Genomic DNA, 16,662 nt, shown 5'->3' with positions numbered 1-16,662 from the left:
CGTTGTCAACCATTATCAGGCCAGATGATTTTGAAGATTTGTCTCTGGGCCCTGTCAGAGCTCTACGTATCTTCCTTGCTGCCTCAGAAGAACGCTGCCGACTTCATAGGAGGTTATTCATCCCGCTTTCTACTGCATTGAAGGCGGAGGTCTCCTGGAAAACATTGTCTTTCTGAATGTGTGCTACCATACTGAGGGCGTACGCCTCTGCTGGACTCCCACCCCAGACCGCATCCAATCCACATGAGACCCGGGGATTAGCTTCAACGATGGCCTTACATATCAACTGCTCCCTGACAGCCATCATAGAGGGTTGTTTTTGGCATTCGGACACTGTCTTCTCTTCGCATTATTTGAGGGACTCATCTGTAATGGATGTCCAAGGTCTGCACCAGTTCGGACCCGTTGTCCTGGCCCAGCATTTGTCGTCGGCCCATCAACACAGATAAGTACAGTTGGCATTGTATTTCTTTGTTCTCTGGGATTAGAACTCTTCACTCAGTTTTATTGAGGTATTGCAATTTCTCTTTACACGGATCTACAGATGGTTAGTTTCTCATATTTTGCGATGCTGAAGTGTTCGACAATCTCACTTGCTGACCTCTACTCCACAGAGCAATCACGTCAGTGTAGTGAGTCCTTCCCGATTTCCTATGGATTTTGTAGCATTCTTCTAAGTACCTTAGCACACTGTTATGACCTAACTGTGGTAAGTAGTGGAAGTCATGTGGTGTTGTTTTGGAACTGGACGTTAAAATTGTGAGCTTTCCGATTCAGTTACCTTTTCCCCTTGGTGTTGGGGGGGGGCTGTCTTGAAGCAGGTGCGGGCCTGATCACTTGTCATAAGACTTTAATTACGGGGCTACTCTGATAAATCGTGGCAAAGCAAGATTACTTGCCTAGTTGCGTCCCCTTGCTTATGCAAGGGTTGCGGCCAAACACCACATCGCTCGGGAGCACCCACTCCTTGGGAGCGATTGTGCTTTGTAAGCCATAACTGTCATTGGCTCCAAGAAGAGAATGATCACTCTGAGGTAGTCACATGGGTAGGTAGGGGAGCGTGCTGCACACTTAGCGAGGGACTAAGGACCTGTCCTATAAGGAGAGCAGCCTGGGGAACACGGGCATATGGACAAGATAGACATACAGGGGAATGTTCACATTCGTTCCACTCACCGTCGAAGCAAGAGAGAAAAGCGTAAATCGTGTGAGATAGGATAAGTATACAGACATACAATTTGTAGTTAAAATTTCCAATTGCATTATGTCACGAATGGAGTTTAAATCCTATGTTATTTTCATCATTTCTTAAACCTGTATTACAGTGGGTAAACAGGCAACTAACAAAGAGGAGGTGGACAGCATCCACTGGGGCACGTTCACTGGTGTCCTCGGCTCCGAAGTCAATGGCATCTGGGAGAAATACACTGACACAAATGATGTCAATGCTCTAGACTCAAATTTTGGTGGAGAGGTTGCTGTCACTGGGGACGACTTCGGGCTTGTAAAGCTGTTCAGATTCCCATGTTTGAAGAAAGGTGAGTGATTGCAAGTTAGCTCTGTGTATCATGCCACTGGTAAAGGAGGTAAGTATTGAACTGTTTTCAGTACAAAGAACTCAAACATTGCCCTATCACTAATTTGATAAAATATGTCAATGCAGACATTATTATCCACATATTCTTGGGCCATGCAAGTTTATTTGCATTTATACTTGTATGCAGATGGCAAAAAGAGTTAATGTTGTTTTACGAGACGCACCTATATGCAGGGATGAGAATTTTTCCGCGGATCAGCGGAATTCTTTTCACTCATACCCATTCTCATCCTTGTATATGACAAGGCATGTAAATAATGCTTTCTTTGCCAGACAAGTCAGCGATTGGATAAATTGAACAATTAACATTCCACTGACACAGAATCAACAGAGTAAACTGAGACAAAAGGGGAGAAAATGTAGTGATTGTGAGGAAGTAAGCTGGTGTAAAAAATATGTCAGTTAAGAATTGCCTGTATTCAATGCCAATGCAAAACTTGTTACTGATATTTGATTTTCAGGTGCCAAGTTCAGGAGGTATGTTGGACACTCTTCACATGTGACTAATGTCCGCTTCTCTGCGGATCGTCATCATGTGATATCAACAGGGGGTGCTGACCATGCTGTGTTCCAGTGGCGGTATCTACCAGAGGGTGCTACTGATGATGACTTGCCGGAACAGGTCAATGGTAACAAATGACTATACATGGAATAAATAGTTGTCTAGAGTCTCTCTGATATAATACAGACTATCAGAGAAGTCAACCTCTAAATATTTGGTATGACTTTGTTCTGTGTAGTTTTAAGATGCTTTTGTCATTCAGTTAATTGGACACTCACACAACCTCTAAGAGTCTTCCAGGTTTCAGCATTTTAGGGTAGACCAAGACAGCATGTATTGAAGTTCAAAAAGTTCCAATATATTTCATAAATATACCTTGGTGTAGAGGGTTTGATTAAAACCGACAAGCACCTCATGCATGTTTGAATGAAGTTGTCAGAAGAGCGTAAACAAAATCTTTAAACCAATATATACATGTCCCGACTTATATCCCAAGTTATCACCAGTCCTAATCAGTCCAGGTGATTACAATTGGGGCAGGATCAGTGTTTCCGTTATCCAGTATACACTGAACTTTCAAAGGCTGTCGGTGATTGTGTCCGGCAAATTTTAAAATCAATTTAAATTACCCCTGTCAGTTTTATTTCTCCTCAAAAATATTATGTTTTCACAATGACATTGAGGTGTTGTCAAATACAAAGTAGCAGTTTTGGAAAAACCCAGGCTAAAATAGCAGCATTGATGCATTGTTATACCCTCTACATTTCTGATTGGTTGCAAGGTCTCGCCCACAATGAAAAGCGTGATCACTTGACCGTTAAAAATTTACAAATGACCGGTATTTGAAATGCTAGCCGGTCACAATGTCCAGCCGTAAAAAATCCCAGCAGAAACACTGGCAAGATAGCTACAGGGTTTCATGTATGTGCCTTACTGGTCTTGTCACTATCACTAAGTCTTTTCCACAGCCTACATTGACTCTAACAGTGAGGCAAGTGACTCAGATCTCTCTGATATTGGTGAGATTGATTCGGACCTGGAACGTGAGAAACAAGTCCGATATGACCGAAACCTTTACAAAGAGGACACCAAGAACTTCAAGAAGTTGATGAGATCAGACATGAAACCTGGTGAGAAGAGGAGCAGTGGACCCACAGACAGCCTCAAGCTGGAGTATGTTCATGGGTATGTTCTTCAACATGTTCTTTGGGGTAGCCTCTTTATAGTTGTATTGGATATTGATAAAAACTGTGTATTACTATAGTCTCTCACTTCTTTCAATCTATTGTGAGATGATACTTCCGTATTCTGATGTAACAACGTTCACCTTATTATAATGATCCTTGACTGCTGGAATCAACACATTTTGCCCATGCTTATGGGTATCATAAAATTGTAATGGCTAAGAAATCTCGCTTCTGTATTCCTTACCCATTAAGCTGACAAGCTCTGAAATATTGTTCAAGGGCATTAGTCACAAACTCGTGCATTCTTTATTAAATAATACAAGGGATTCAGTCATCTATGGTGCTGTGATTTGATGTGCAGAGTTGTGTCCCATGCAAGTGCCAGAAACCTATGATAGTGGGTTTGATTCAAGGTTTGCTCTGATCATGTTTCCAGCCCCATATCAGTGCTTGAGAATTCCACCAAAGGTGTAAATGTCTGCAACCTGCGTCACTTTTGGCTGTCCTCTCACAATAAGCTAACAGCCATGATGTAACTGGAATCCTGTATCAGGAGTGGTTAAATCCAACTCACTCTACTTGATCATATGATAATGTCTCTTAGGTATCGAGGCTATGATTGCCGCAACAACCTGTTCTACACACAGAATGGTGAGATTGTGTACCATGTGGCCTCTGTTGGTATTGTGTACAACAAGGAGAAGCACTCCCAGAGGTTCTACACTCAGCACACGGATGACATCCTCTGTCTCTGCATACACCCCATTAAGGACCTGGTAGCGACAGGACAGGTGAGAGTGTATTCATTCTATCAAACATGTTCACACAAAAATTTGACTTTGTTGGTTTGAACCTGCATTCAGCAGCACTAGTCATGTCAAGGTATAAGTTACACAAGGTATGCAGAAAATTCAGATCCACAATTATCATACTGAGTCTCATTATTCATCAGTTTGGAAATTAATGCTTTTGCCTACTACTTAGTAACCATTTACTTATTCTGAAAGGCCGTTCTGTGTTTGCTTCAGTAATTATTTGTGCTTTTTAATTATAATGTGCCATGTTTTTTTTTTATTTAACCTCTGCTCATGAACCTGCTCCTCTGTATCATGTGTAGGTTGGTCGAGAACCATCAATCCATGTGTGGGATGCTGAGACATTAAAGACAGGGTCCATCCTGAAGGGACACCACCAGAGGGGAGTCTGTGCTGTCGACTTCTCAGGTAAGGCATAAATAACATGAATTTGTGAGTAGTGTTTAGTAGTGTCTCCCCAAGCCATACCAGTCTTGTGTCATGTGGAATGAGTTTGAAACTCTCTCCTCATATTTTGCACTATTGAAGTTGATTCAAGTGTCAATAAGGCACAAAAATGCATGGCTGTTTAGGAATATGAATTGCCTGACCTAACCAGTGATGAAAAGAGTGAGTGAGTGAGTTTAGATTTATGCTCCTTTTAGCAATATTCCAGCAATATGACATTGGGGGACACCAGAAATGGGCTTCACACATTGTGCCCATGTGGAGAATCAAACCCGGGTCTTCGGTGTGGCAAGCGAACACTTAACCACTAGGCTACCCCACTGCTTTTAGATATGAAAAGAGGTGCTATGTGGTTTCCCTTGCTCATATCACTTCTTTAGCTTTGGTTTCTTTAAATAATTATCTTTGAGGCCTCTTTTCAAGTCCATATACCTGATGAGGGTTTTGCTCTTCAGGTGATGGCAAGAAGCTTGTGTCAGTGGGTCTCGATGACAACCACTGTGTTGTGGTCTGGGACTGGAAGAAGGGAGAGAAACTTGCAACCACACGGGGTCACAAGGACAAGATCTTTGTGGTCAAGTGGAATCCCTTTGAGAACAGCAAACTTGTCACTGTTGGAGTGAAGCATATCAAGTTCTGGTCTCAAACAGGTAAAGTCAAATAGAAGTGTTTGTGCCTTTGTTTCACCTTTAATTCTTGTATCTTGTTCTTTTTAACCCGTAACTAATAATTGGATGTTATGGTGTCATTCAACGATATACATTGATATGTATGGACCCATACTATGTATATTATTTGTAAAAATATAAAACTTGTGGTATTCCAGACTAGAATTAGTACCCTGCAACCTGTAATTTTGTCATCAAGGCAATTTAAAACCCCAACATCATGTTTGTCCAATCAGGCCGCATGCACAATAAATATTTTACATATAAGGGAAAATGGGGAAAGCCTAGTCTTAATAGAAACTCACTTGATACAATCTGAAATCTGTGTGGCAATCTTGTACCTCAAGTGGGCTCACCCTCTGTGTACCTGTACCATGACCCCTTATACTCATGATCTGTCAATCACTAGTTTGTCTCACCCCAACTCAGTTATTTACAATCTTCCTTTATATCGCTGGAGTATTGGTGAGTGTGGTGTTAAACAGCAGTTTCAATGACAGGTGGTGGGTTCACCTCCAACCGAGGCACTGTGGGGAAAGTAGCCAAGCTGTGTGACATGCTGTGTGTGGCATACGGCAAGACAGCAGATGTGTGTTTCTCTGGTGGCAGCGATGGCAATGTTTTCATATGGAATGGCATCACACTCCAGAAGACAGTCAAGGCTCATGAGGGTCCAGTGTTTGCCATGCATTCGCTGGATAAGGTAGGTACTATTCAGACAGATGTTACTGTTACCAAGTGGAAAATTGACCCTTTGTTTATTTTCAATATGATATAGATGTTTAAGAGAAGTGAAGAAGCCAACTGTTTATCCTTCTAGGGATTTGTTACTGGTGGCAAAGATGGTGTGATTGGCTTGTGGGATGATCAGTTTGAGCGATGCCTGAAGACGTATGCCATCAAAAGAGCATCTGTAGCTCCAGGGTCACGTGGGATGTTCATCACAGAGTCCCCAGCTGTAAGAGCTATTGTCCTCGGACACGGAAAGATCCTGGTGGGGACAAAGAATGGAGAAATCCTAGAAGTGGACAAGTCTGGACCCTTGACCATTCTTACTCAAGTAAGTAGATCAGTGGTTACTGTTTAGCTGGAGAACTAAACATATAGTAATATGTTCAATCCAAAGGAAATATCCATCAAAAATCCCAAATTGGAATTATTACGTTTCCAATTACAATTCCTAATTTATAGTAATAGCTACAGGGATTGATTTCTATATTGATTGATATCCAGGCTGCACCAGTGCGGGTACAATATTGCTAGTGTAGGTAGCTTTTATTGTCAGGCTGCACACAGTGCATTAAACATTTTCCACCACAAGTACATTCCATCAGTTTCATTGGTATAAATTGGTATAAATAAGTGTTTTCCTATCAGGGCGGTGGGGTAGCCTAGTGGTTAAAGCGTTGGCTCGTCACGCCAAGACCCGGGTTCGATTCCCCACATGGGCACAATGTGTTAAGCCCATTTCTGGTGTCCCCTGCCGTGATGTTGCTGGAATATTGCTAAAAGCGGCGTAAAACTAAACTCAGTCAGTCAGTCAGTTTTCCTATCATGTGTATGAAGAGAATTGGTTACTGGAAGTTAAACCAGTCTTTTTTGTGCCCATAAATCAACATCCTCGATAATCTCCAGGGTATACGTTACGATCACTCTCCACTATACCCTGGATGCATCCACGGCTCCGTATCCTCACAGTAGCCAATCAGCGAAGCCGCCGTTACATCCGAGCTTGCCAGTGTCAACAGAGATAGCGGTCGCAGTCGCGGGGTTTGTTCGCAGTGCCACTCAAATTTTGGGGGAAATAATACAGACAAATTGACAGATCTGAATCTTTAAAAAAATATATGAAAGAACTCCTTCCTCTTTCAGAGTACCTGTGCATCAATTGTGTTGCCAAGTTTAAACGGTTAGATAATTTATGGAGCAAAATTGAGTTGTGATTGGTTCGCTCAACTTCCCAGTGTAGACACCTCATTAGATAAAAAGACAGCCAAGGGAGGTAATCAAATAATCATCGGGCCAAGCCGTGGATGCATCCAAGGTATAGTGGAGAGTGATCGTAACGTATGTCCTGGAGATTATCGAGGATGATAAATCAATACTAAACCTCACATTGTGTACACTATCTTTAGACATTTCATGGAAGGTCAGTGGTCACTGTGTAATATGTCACTTGTAATGGTGAACAAATTGATTTTGCCTACTGCAATCAAGCGAGAGAAGACATTATTGATGAAAAGCAACCATCTGTAAAAATAATCCTCTAGACATGCGGTATTGGGAGCAGTACTAGAGATAGTGACTTTGGTCAGGAGTATCCTTCTCAGTCTGCTATTAGGGAATCCTGTTCTGACAGTGACAGTGATATTATTTGTTTGCACGGTGCAGATAGTGAAAAATAATGAAATCGTACGCTAACCTATTGACCTTTTTGAGAACTATAAACATGACAAAAAGGAAAAGGCTTTCATAGCTTAATTTTAGATTATTGCAGATAACCCAATGATAAATCCCTTTGAAAATAAATACAATCACACATTTTTAAACTTATCCTATCTCACGACTTGCACCTCTCTCTCTTCATTCGACCATGAGTGGAAACGTATTAAACTTTGCTCCAGGCCTTCCTTGTCCCTGTCCCCGTGCTGTGCATGCCTTCCTGCCTTAGCCATGCTCACTTGGCCGTGACAGCACGTGGCATGCGCAGTCCTCACCCACGTGATCACCTTCCATACTCATTCTCTTTCTTGTTGCTCAACAGAGTGGACGTGAAATTTTTTCATCTGATATTTGCTCAACATGGTTAAGCCTGTTCTTGTGCGCTCAGCATAATAAAGTTTCTTCAGCTTGGGACCCACACACATCGTGTGTTGATTATGTAGGTTGTTGTGATTGGGACAAACGTTGTCCTAAGTGTTCAGGACTGTCTAATGAGGATTTTAAAGCTTACAAACGTGCTTGTGCCAGACGTTTGGCAGATAGGGCCAGGAATGCTTATGCGGGATCTGGTCCATCTATCGCTAAAAACAATATTCACATCGCCCCACCCTACCTGCTCGCCGTTCTAAATCTCCCGTGTATCCTAAAGAAGATTTTATAGACGCTTCTTCTGATTCCTATTTGTCTGAGAATGTTAAAAGGCATTTGGGACGCTTTCCTCACCTAGCTCAAGTTCTCATGGGCATGCGAGGGTGGTAATGACTGATATTTCCTCTACACAAGACCTGCGATCTACTTCATCTCGTAGATCCGTTTCTTCGGACCGTTCAAAGTCCTCGGAAACTTCTAAATCCAAGCATTCATCATTGAATCGTGGATCGGCGTGGTTGGAACATAACCGTTCTCCTCTTCGTACGGTTTCATCCCACCGAAACAATTCACGAATCGGATACCAAGTCCAGCCTTTAAATGCTAGTAACAATGAACGCTGCCATTCCCGGTAAGAGTGATTGTGTCGGGATTTTGACAGCCAGTCGAGAGAGACTGCTTATCGAGGGTGACAGACAAAAACACCCGTGAACGGTTTGACTAGCTCAAGCACTTAGTTCAGAGGTCACTGCAGTTATGCAAGGACTGTCACCAGGCAGCTATCTACTACCTTTATCACTCCACCTGGCGAACCATCATTTTGTTCGGCCAACCGAAACGTTCCTGGGGTCACCGATCGTACGAGTTTCTTCAATTCGTTTACAATGTGAACGTTCCTGTAGATTGACTGACAATTTCCATGCGCCGAACATACTACATTGAGCGCTCCGTCAGAACTGACGTAGTTGCTCGACTTATTGAACGTTCTTATATCAGGAGATATGTTTTTGTCAGAGGCAAGAGTGGTTAGACCTCTCAAGTCCCTCGACCTGCGAGACGCCTACCTTCACATCCGGATACATCCAGACTATTGGAAGTATCTTCGATTTACCTTCAAGGGGCGTCATTGATACCAATGGAGTGTCCTGCTGTATGGGCATATGTGCGGCCCCGTGGCTTTTTACTCAGATACCCAATCCGATAACAAGCTACCTGCATTGTCGAGGTGTGACATTGGAGAACTATATCGACGACTGTGTTCAAGCCCAGCAGGATCCAGTCCTTCCTCTCCACAGGCAGTTCATCATCGAGTTGCTCACGCAATTAGGATGGCTGCTGAATTTGGAGAAATCGGAGGTAACACCGACCCGATGATTTCTTTTTATTGGGACAATATTCAACACGACAGGTCATGATGTTTGTGCCCCAGGAGAGGTGGGACAAGATTCAGTGCAACGCACCACTAGTGCTGGTCCAACCCAGAACTTTTCTCCAGTAGCAGAAGTTACTAGGGTGGTTGACGTCGGCACAAGCTGACTTACAGGGGCCAGCTGCAGCTTCGCCCTCTTCAGATGTTTCTGTGCCCATACATCGGGGACGACAACCCCAGGGAGTTGATTCGTCTTCCTGCACAACTACATTCAGTCTTTCGTGGATAAGTGGAATGTTTGTGTTGGAGTCTCTATGGTGCCCTTCATACCCACTCAACACCTGTTCGTTGACACATCTTTCAAGCTGGGACGCTCACTTTCTCCATTAAGTGGCCTAGCAGTGGTCATCAGGAGAAAGGGCCCTTCATCACAACGAATTGGAATTCAGCCCTGTCATTCTCGCTGTTCGGCATTGGGCAGTTGAACTACGGTTCACTCATATACTCAATCAGACATTTCGATGGTAATTTTGTACATAAACCATCAGGGGTCGACAGAATCAGCAGCTCTGCTTCAGTTGATGTTTCGAATTTATCATCTGATCGATTCACTCCACACAGTGGCCAGAGCCCAACACATTCCCAGGATGAGGAATGCCATTGCCGATGCCCTGTCACTCACGGAGTGGAAACAACTGCCTCTGATCTTCCAATCAAAGATCTACCTGTTATCACGACCAGATGTAGACCTGTTCGGCACTCGGGACAACCATCAGCTTCAGCGCAGGTGATCACCAGTTGCGATCATTTCTGCTTTGTGTACAATCTGAATAAAATTCTGAATTTTATTTCTGATTTGTGTCTTCGATTCTTCCAGGGACTTGTGAGATTTCCGATTCAATTACCCTTTCACCCTCCACGGGACGGTGTCTGTGGGGGTTGTTTCGAAGCAGGGTTTGGCCCGATACTGGTCGTCAGACCTTGGAAATCGTGGTAATGCGACTGATTACACTCGCTAAGCTGCGTCCTTTCACTTTCGTGAAGGTAGTGACTGAACACCACATTGCTCGGGAATCCCGGTCCCTTGAGCACTTGTGCTTAGTAAGTCAGTGGGTTCGAACTAACCATCGCATGTCTCGCTTTTGAGACGCTGGAGGGTCGCCACCTCACTTACTGTCCTCTGCTCCACGGAGTAATTACGTCAGTGAAGTGAGTCATTCCCGAAGTGTTACACTTCGTAGCGTTCATGCTCCTATGTACCTATACACATCTATGTGATCTTACTGTGGTAAGTAGTGGAAGTCATAAGATGATGTTGTGGTACTGAACGTTAAAATGAGTTTTTCCGATTCAATTACCCTTTCACCCTCCTTGGGACGGTGTCTGTGGGGGTTGTTTGCGAAGCAGGGGCTGGCCCGATACTAGTCGTTAGACTTTTATTACGGGGGTACCTTGGAAATCGTGGCGATGCGACTGATTACACTCGCTAAGCTGCGTCCTTTCACTTTGTGAAGGTAGTGACTGAACACCACATTGCTCGGGAATCCCGGTCCCTCGGAGCACTTGTGCTTAGTAAGTCAATGGGTTTGCACTAACCCTCACACGTAGTAACTTTGGTAGTTATTGGCCTGCCTTGTAGTTGCTTCCTACGGTTGTTTTGGCATAACGCTTAGCTGTTAGTGCTTGAACTTCAGGTAATCTATGACCCACCTTCCTACCGTGGGATAAGTGCAAGTCGTGAGATAGGATAAGTTTAAAAATTTGGAAATTTTAACTATAAATTGTATATTTATATACTTATCCTATCTCACGCGATAAAGTCCCACCCTACCTCCCCACTACTTAGATTACCACCGTTCCGGTTTTGTCCTTTTATGGCTCCAAGATCGAGAATGAGTATGGAAGGTGATCACGTGGGTGAGGACTGCGCATGCCACGTGCTGTCACGGCCTAGTGAGCATGGCTAAGGCAGGAAGGCATGCACAGCACGGGACAGGGACAAGGAAGGCCTGGAGCAAAGTTTAATTCATTTCCACTCATGGTCGAATGAAGAGAGAGAGGTGCAAGTCGTGAGATAGGATAAGTATATAAATATACAATTTATAGTTAAAATTTCCAATTTTGAACAAAATATTTGTTTTGCCTTTATTGCCAGTGCAACAACTTACATGCACTTAAAGATAGTTTGCTGCCCATAGGGCTTCTAGCAGAAAGTACTTCCAACTGATCAGTGTAAGCAGTCAGTGATTGTGATCTATGCTTGTTGATAGGGGCACATGGAGGGTGAGGTTTGGGGCCTTGCCGTGCACCCATCCCAGGAAGTCTATGCTACAGTCAGTGATGACAAGACCTTGAGGCTGTGGGAGCTTGGTCCAGAAAACAAGATGATCAACTACAAGGAGTTCAAGCAGCCAGCTAGATCTGTCACATTCTCACCTGATGGCAAGGCTCTAGCCATTGGACACAGAGATGGTATGTGTAGGGGTGCTTGTGTCTGTGGATGTTTAGTATTGTTTTATGGCATTGATCTTTCTTGATGATTAGTTGGTGTCCAGGAATATTACAGGATAAGTTACACATAATTAGGCTTTTTATGAGGCTTTAAGCCTTTTAATTTTTCAAGCAAGGATTCATGTTGCACATGTAGTTACCATGGCAGATATGTTTGAGAATGATCTTGTTACCTGATCCGAATCATTTACGGGCAGTTATAGTTATTTGTAAACACATTGTTTGTTTTTCAGGGAGTTTCGTAGTTGTGAATGCAGAAAGTATGGATGACATCATCTCACATCATCACAGGAAGGAGGAAATATCGGACATCAGATTCTCTCCAGGTAAATAACTGTTGATATAGATTCAGATATCATATCTTTCAAACTTGTGGATGTATCTACTAAGTATGACTGTATCTGTTACAATGTTACTTCAGGTGCAGGAAAGTACCTTGCGGTTGCCTCCCACGACAACTTTGTGGACATCTACAATGTGTTGAGCACTAAGCGAGTGGGCACCTGCAAGGGGGGCATCAAGCTACATCACCCATATTGATTGGGATAACAGCGGTAGGTGTAGCTGAAAACTTCATTGAGCATACATTGATTAGAAGTGCTCTCTATTACTGGTATTGTGGTATGCCATGATTTGAAAATCTAATGACTGTGTATCAAAATATGTTTGGAAAATACAGGTATATTACCTTTTTCAACATCATGCAGTTTTCTATCATGTTGGGAAACTTTAGCACCTGATTTCTGTAATTGAAAAACGTATCTCCTGAATTTAGCATATGTTGTTGTGATGCATGTCAACCTGGAAGTTTGTTGGGATAAAACTAACTGAATTAACAGTGATTATCGTTGATTCCGTGTGTCACATGCACACCATATCATATCTGTTGTGACAAAGAAGGTAAACATTGAAAGTTTCAAATTTTTAAACTTATCCTATCTCACAGTATGCACCTCTCTTCTTCTACGACCATGTGTGGAAACGTGCTGTAGACTAAGTTGAATCTAAACTTCCTGGCCTCTGACCACCTGACCTCTGCCCCCATTCCGATAGCAGTACCTGTCAATCATCTCAATAAGCGTGCAGATCGCTCAGATGATCATGTGACGTTCATTCTCTTTCTTGTCATTCTCTTTCTTGTTGCTACATCATGTGGACGTGTGCTGATTCTTAGTGAGATTTTGACTGTGTGTTCAACATGGGTAGATCTCGTCGCAGTGCTTCCAATAAACGCAAACATTGTGACAGGTGTAATAGTAACTTTTCTGCTGCGGACCCACATGCGTTGTGTGTGGATTGTTTGGGATGTTGCGACTGGTTCGGTGCATACTGGCAGAGGGCTGCTTGCTTCCTATGCGCTGCTTGCTCACGGTTCGGCGCTTACTGTCGGAGCATTGCTTGCTTCCAATACACCGCTTGCTCCCGGTTCAGCGCTTACTGTCGGAGCACCGCTTACTTCCAATGTGCCACTTGATCCCGGTTCGGCATTTACTGTCGGAGCGCTGCTTGCTTCCAATGCACCGCTTGGTCCCGGTTCAGCGATTACTGTCTGAGCGCCGCTTGTTTCCAATATGCTGCTTGGTCCCAGTTCAGCGCTTCCTGTCAGAGCGTCGCTTGCTTCCGGTTCGGCGCTTACTTGCAGTGTGCATACGTTGTTCCCGGTGCATCACTTGTTCCCAGTGCAACGCTTACTTCCAGTGTAGCACATTCTTCCAGTGTGCTGCTTTCTCTTGGTTCAACATTGCCGTCTTTGCCAGGTCATCCACCTACGCCAACCTCTGGTTCTACTTTGCCTCCTACCTCGGGGACTACATTTATCGCCTCGGCCAGGCCTATTTTACCGGTTTCTTGGGATCCGTCGTCTGAGGGTTCTGCATCTCAACCTCTTGATTTTGATGCCATCGTTCAAGCTGTGGCCTCAGCTTTACGTCAGCAAGCCCCAGCACCATCCTCATCTGTTCAGCCAGCTGGTCCTCCGACCGTTCCACTTCATTCCGTGGATGAAGCTCCTCAATCGGTTATGCCTTCTCCTACTTCAGATGTCAGTCAGATGGCACTTCGACTTCAGATGTCAGTATTGATGCGGTCGACACACCTCAGTTACTGGTTTGGATTGCTGATAACCTTCGACTTCCTCGTAGCAGTTCACCCTCGGACTAGCTTTGATATGTATCTGGGTGATTTTGGTTCTATCACTTTCCCACCTCGTCCCTGCATTGATGAGGTATTTAACAACTTAAGGAAAGTCAAGGATGGGTTTGCGGCACCCAGCTTTAACTCGGCGTCTTCCCATGTTCATGGGTTTTCTACGTTGATTGTCTCTCCTTCTGTGGATGATGACATTGCGCTTTTGGGATCTAAACAGAGAGCCTATTCTCCCTTTCTGGTTGAGGACCGTGAGTTGTCGCACCTGGATGGCGCCATTCGGAAGATTTTAGCTCCCCTCAACATGGTTTTGACGGCGACTGAAGCTGTGGCTATGTCTGTCTCGCATGCGGCTTCCCTCAACAGGCTTATATTCAGGCTTCGATGGTGTTGTTACAGGAGCAGTTCCAGACCATCTTAGATCAGCTGGCCCATTTTTTCTCCTACCTCACGGCGGTTCGGCGCAGGGGCCCGCTTCACTTATCATCATGGGAGGATAGATTTCGGACAGATCTTTTCCATCAACCTTGGTCGGGCAGATCACTCTTTAACGGGGCTATAAGAGGTATAGCCACAAAGGTTGGTCAGGATGCTCATTAGCAGGTCTCTGTGGAGCTATTGAAATTTCAGCGGTTACAAGTAGTAGTACAACGGCGGCCAGCTCGCCATGTGCCGACCAACCCAGATCTTCGTTCGGGACCTCCTACTTCCAAACGTCAGCGCCGGTCGTTCACTTCTTCCAGACCAGCTTCTGCTTCAGATCACTCCTCCACTCAGAAGACCGAAAAGCAGTGACTTGCAGACATCAGAGCACGATTGGGTCCTTCCGCCTCCAATCGTACCTATCCAGGCTTCCCCAGTAGGCGGAAGACTTGGGATGTATGCCCTCAATTGGACTATCTTACGTTCTCTCCACTCTGTCCAAGGGGTTTCAATTTCCCGTCATCGGCAACCCTCCTCTCACATTATTTCCGGAGCACAGGATGTATCCCGCTCATCAAACGGTTGTGCTGCGATCCACCATAGCTACGCTACTTCAGAAACTTGCGATCGAATCCTTTGGCCCGACTCCTGCCAACCCAGGGTTTTACTCTCCAATCTTTCTGGTTCCGAAGAAGGATTCCGACAAATTGAGACTCATCTTCAACATGAAGGTCTTTAACGAGACGTTCCTACAACTACCGCCTCATTTCCGTATGGTGTCAGTGTCTCTACTCAAGACTATCATCAAACCGGAGGATTACATGGTCAGCCTCGACCTACAGGATGCTTACCTTCACATCCTGATCTTCCCGGACCATCACTTTGTTTTGTCTTCGAGGGCACTCACTATCAGTGGCGTGTTCTCCCGTCTGGAATTTCTTCGACCCCGTGGCTATTTACACGGGTGACGAAGCCCATCACCAGCTTCCTCCCATCGCAAGGGGATACTTTTCGAAACATACATCGACAACTGTATCCAGGCTCAAAACGACTGCACTCCTCCTACGTCACATGGGGTTCACGATGCAGCTACTTAATCAGTTAGGCTGGCTTGTCAACATGGAGAAGTCGGAACTAAAGTACTGTCGGAAATAGAAAAAAACTGTATTTTCTCATTTATCTCTACAATTTATGTAGTTGATATGTGAAAGTGTGAAATATCTGTTAAACTAAGTTTGGCCTAACTACAGTCTCAGTGGTAGAGAGATAGGAAACGGAGAAAAAGGACTTTACTAAGGAGAAATTAGTGCAGAAATGAGCAATGCGGTTTTTTTCTAAGTCCAAAAAGACTTATTTGGAACAGACCATGGCTTTATGCAAATTAGTGTGCAACGATATTGTATTACAAAGGACACTTTTTAAATGCCCAATTTGAAATTAGACGTAGATTCATTATAAACAATAGCTGACGTAAAAAATATTAACTTTTATGCCAAAACTATTAAGGATGTAGCTACCATGCAGTCTCACTGTCACTATAAAAAGAAACAAATAGGAGGGGTCGCCTCAAAAGCAAAACCTGGGGTCGGGCTTGGGGATAGAGATATCAGCTAAGATAAGATAATCCTTTAGGGCAATTATACTTGGGAGGTACACGGCACGTCATAACAATTTACAAATAATATCCAGTCCTGTCGATCTTCGGGTGGTCATGCCACCTATATACTACGATGCGTTTCTATGGTTTTCGGGTATCATACTCTCTTACATATCTCAACATAAACTTTATGAAAGAAAGACACATAATATGTTAATCAGTAGATGAGAAATAGTCAACACACATGAAAAAGCACAAAATATCTTTGAGATGACCCCTTGTGCCTGTAGGCAGCACGTGCATTTCATGCCAGGTGAGTCGACGGTCCATCGTCATACCTGGCTGAGCGACCTCATTGCCATCTATAGTCGGATCTATTGTTTTCAGCAGCTATTCGGGTTTTTTCTAAGTTTTGCCCAATTTTACGAGTAAACATGCTTTTCTGGATATCATATTACGCATCCCACTGAACGCCCAGTTAGGCCGAAATGGGTTATTTCGACATATGCTATTTGCAATTGTGTCAATTTTAGGGATCCAGAGTAACAGCCTAAAAACAGTTTTTTTTCTATTTCCGACAGTACTATAGT

At 43.9% G+C, this 16,662-nt stretch overlaps 1 protein-coding gene across 1 annotated transcript in view; it reads left to right on the top strand.

Annotated features, from left to right (window-relative positions):
• Positions 1-16,662, top strand: part of LOC124289688 (echinoderm microtubule-associated protein-like 6) — a 45,776-nt gene that overhangs the window by 14,849 nt on the left and 14,265 nt on the right. Inside the window, 12 exon segments of the mRNA XM_046726313.1 lie at positions 1,326-1,538; positions 2,059-2,226; positions 3,068-3,284; positions 3,891-4,077; positions 4,404-4,509; positions 5,004-5,198; positions 5,717-5,919; positions 6,037-6,276; positions 11,667-11,868; positions 12,141-12,233; positions 12,329-12,417; positions 12,419-12,461. Of these exon segments, the coding sequence (XP_046582269.1) occupies positions 1,326-1,538; positions 2,059-2,226; positions 3,068-3,284; positions 3,891-4,077; positions 4,404-4,509; positions 5,004-5,198; positions 5,717-5,919; positions 6,037-6,276; positions 11,667-11,868; positions 12,141-12,233; positions 12,329-12,417; positions 12,419-12,461 (1,956 nt within the window).

Source organism: Haliotis rubra, unplaced genomic scaffold (assembly GCF_003918875.1).
Source record: "Haliotis rubra isolate DU_JTF1 unplaced genomic scaffold, ASM391887v1 Scf447, whole genome shotgun sequence".
NCBI lineage: Eukaryota > Metazoa > Mollusca > Gastropoda > Lepetellida > Haliotidae > Haliotis > Haliotis rubra.
Note: the sequence above shows the minus strand (reverse complement) of the source record. Positions and strands in the feature narration are given on the sequence as shown.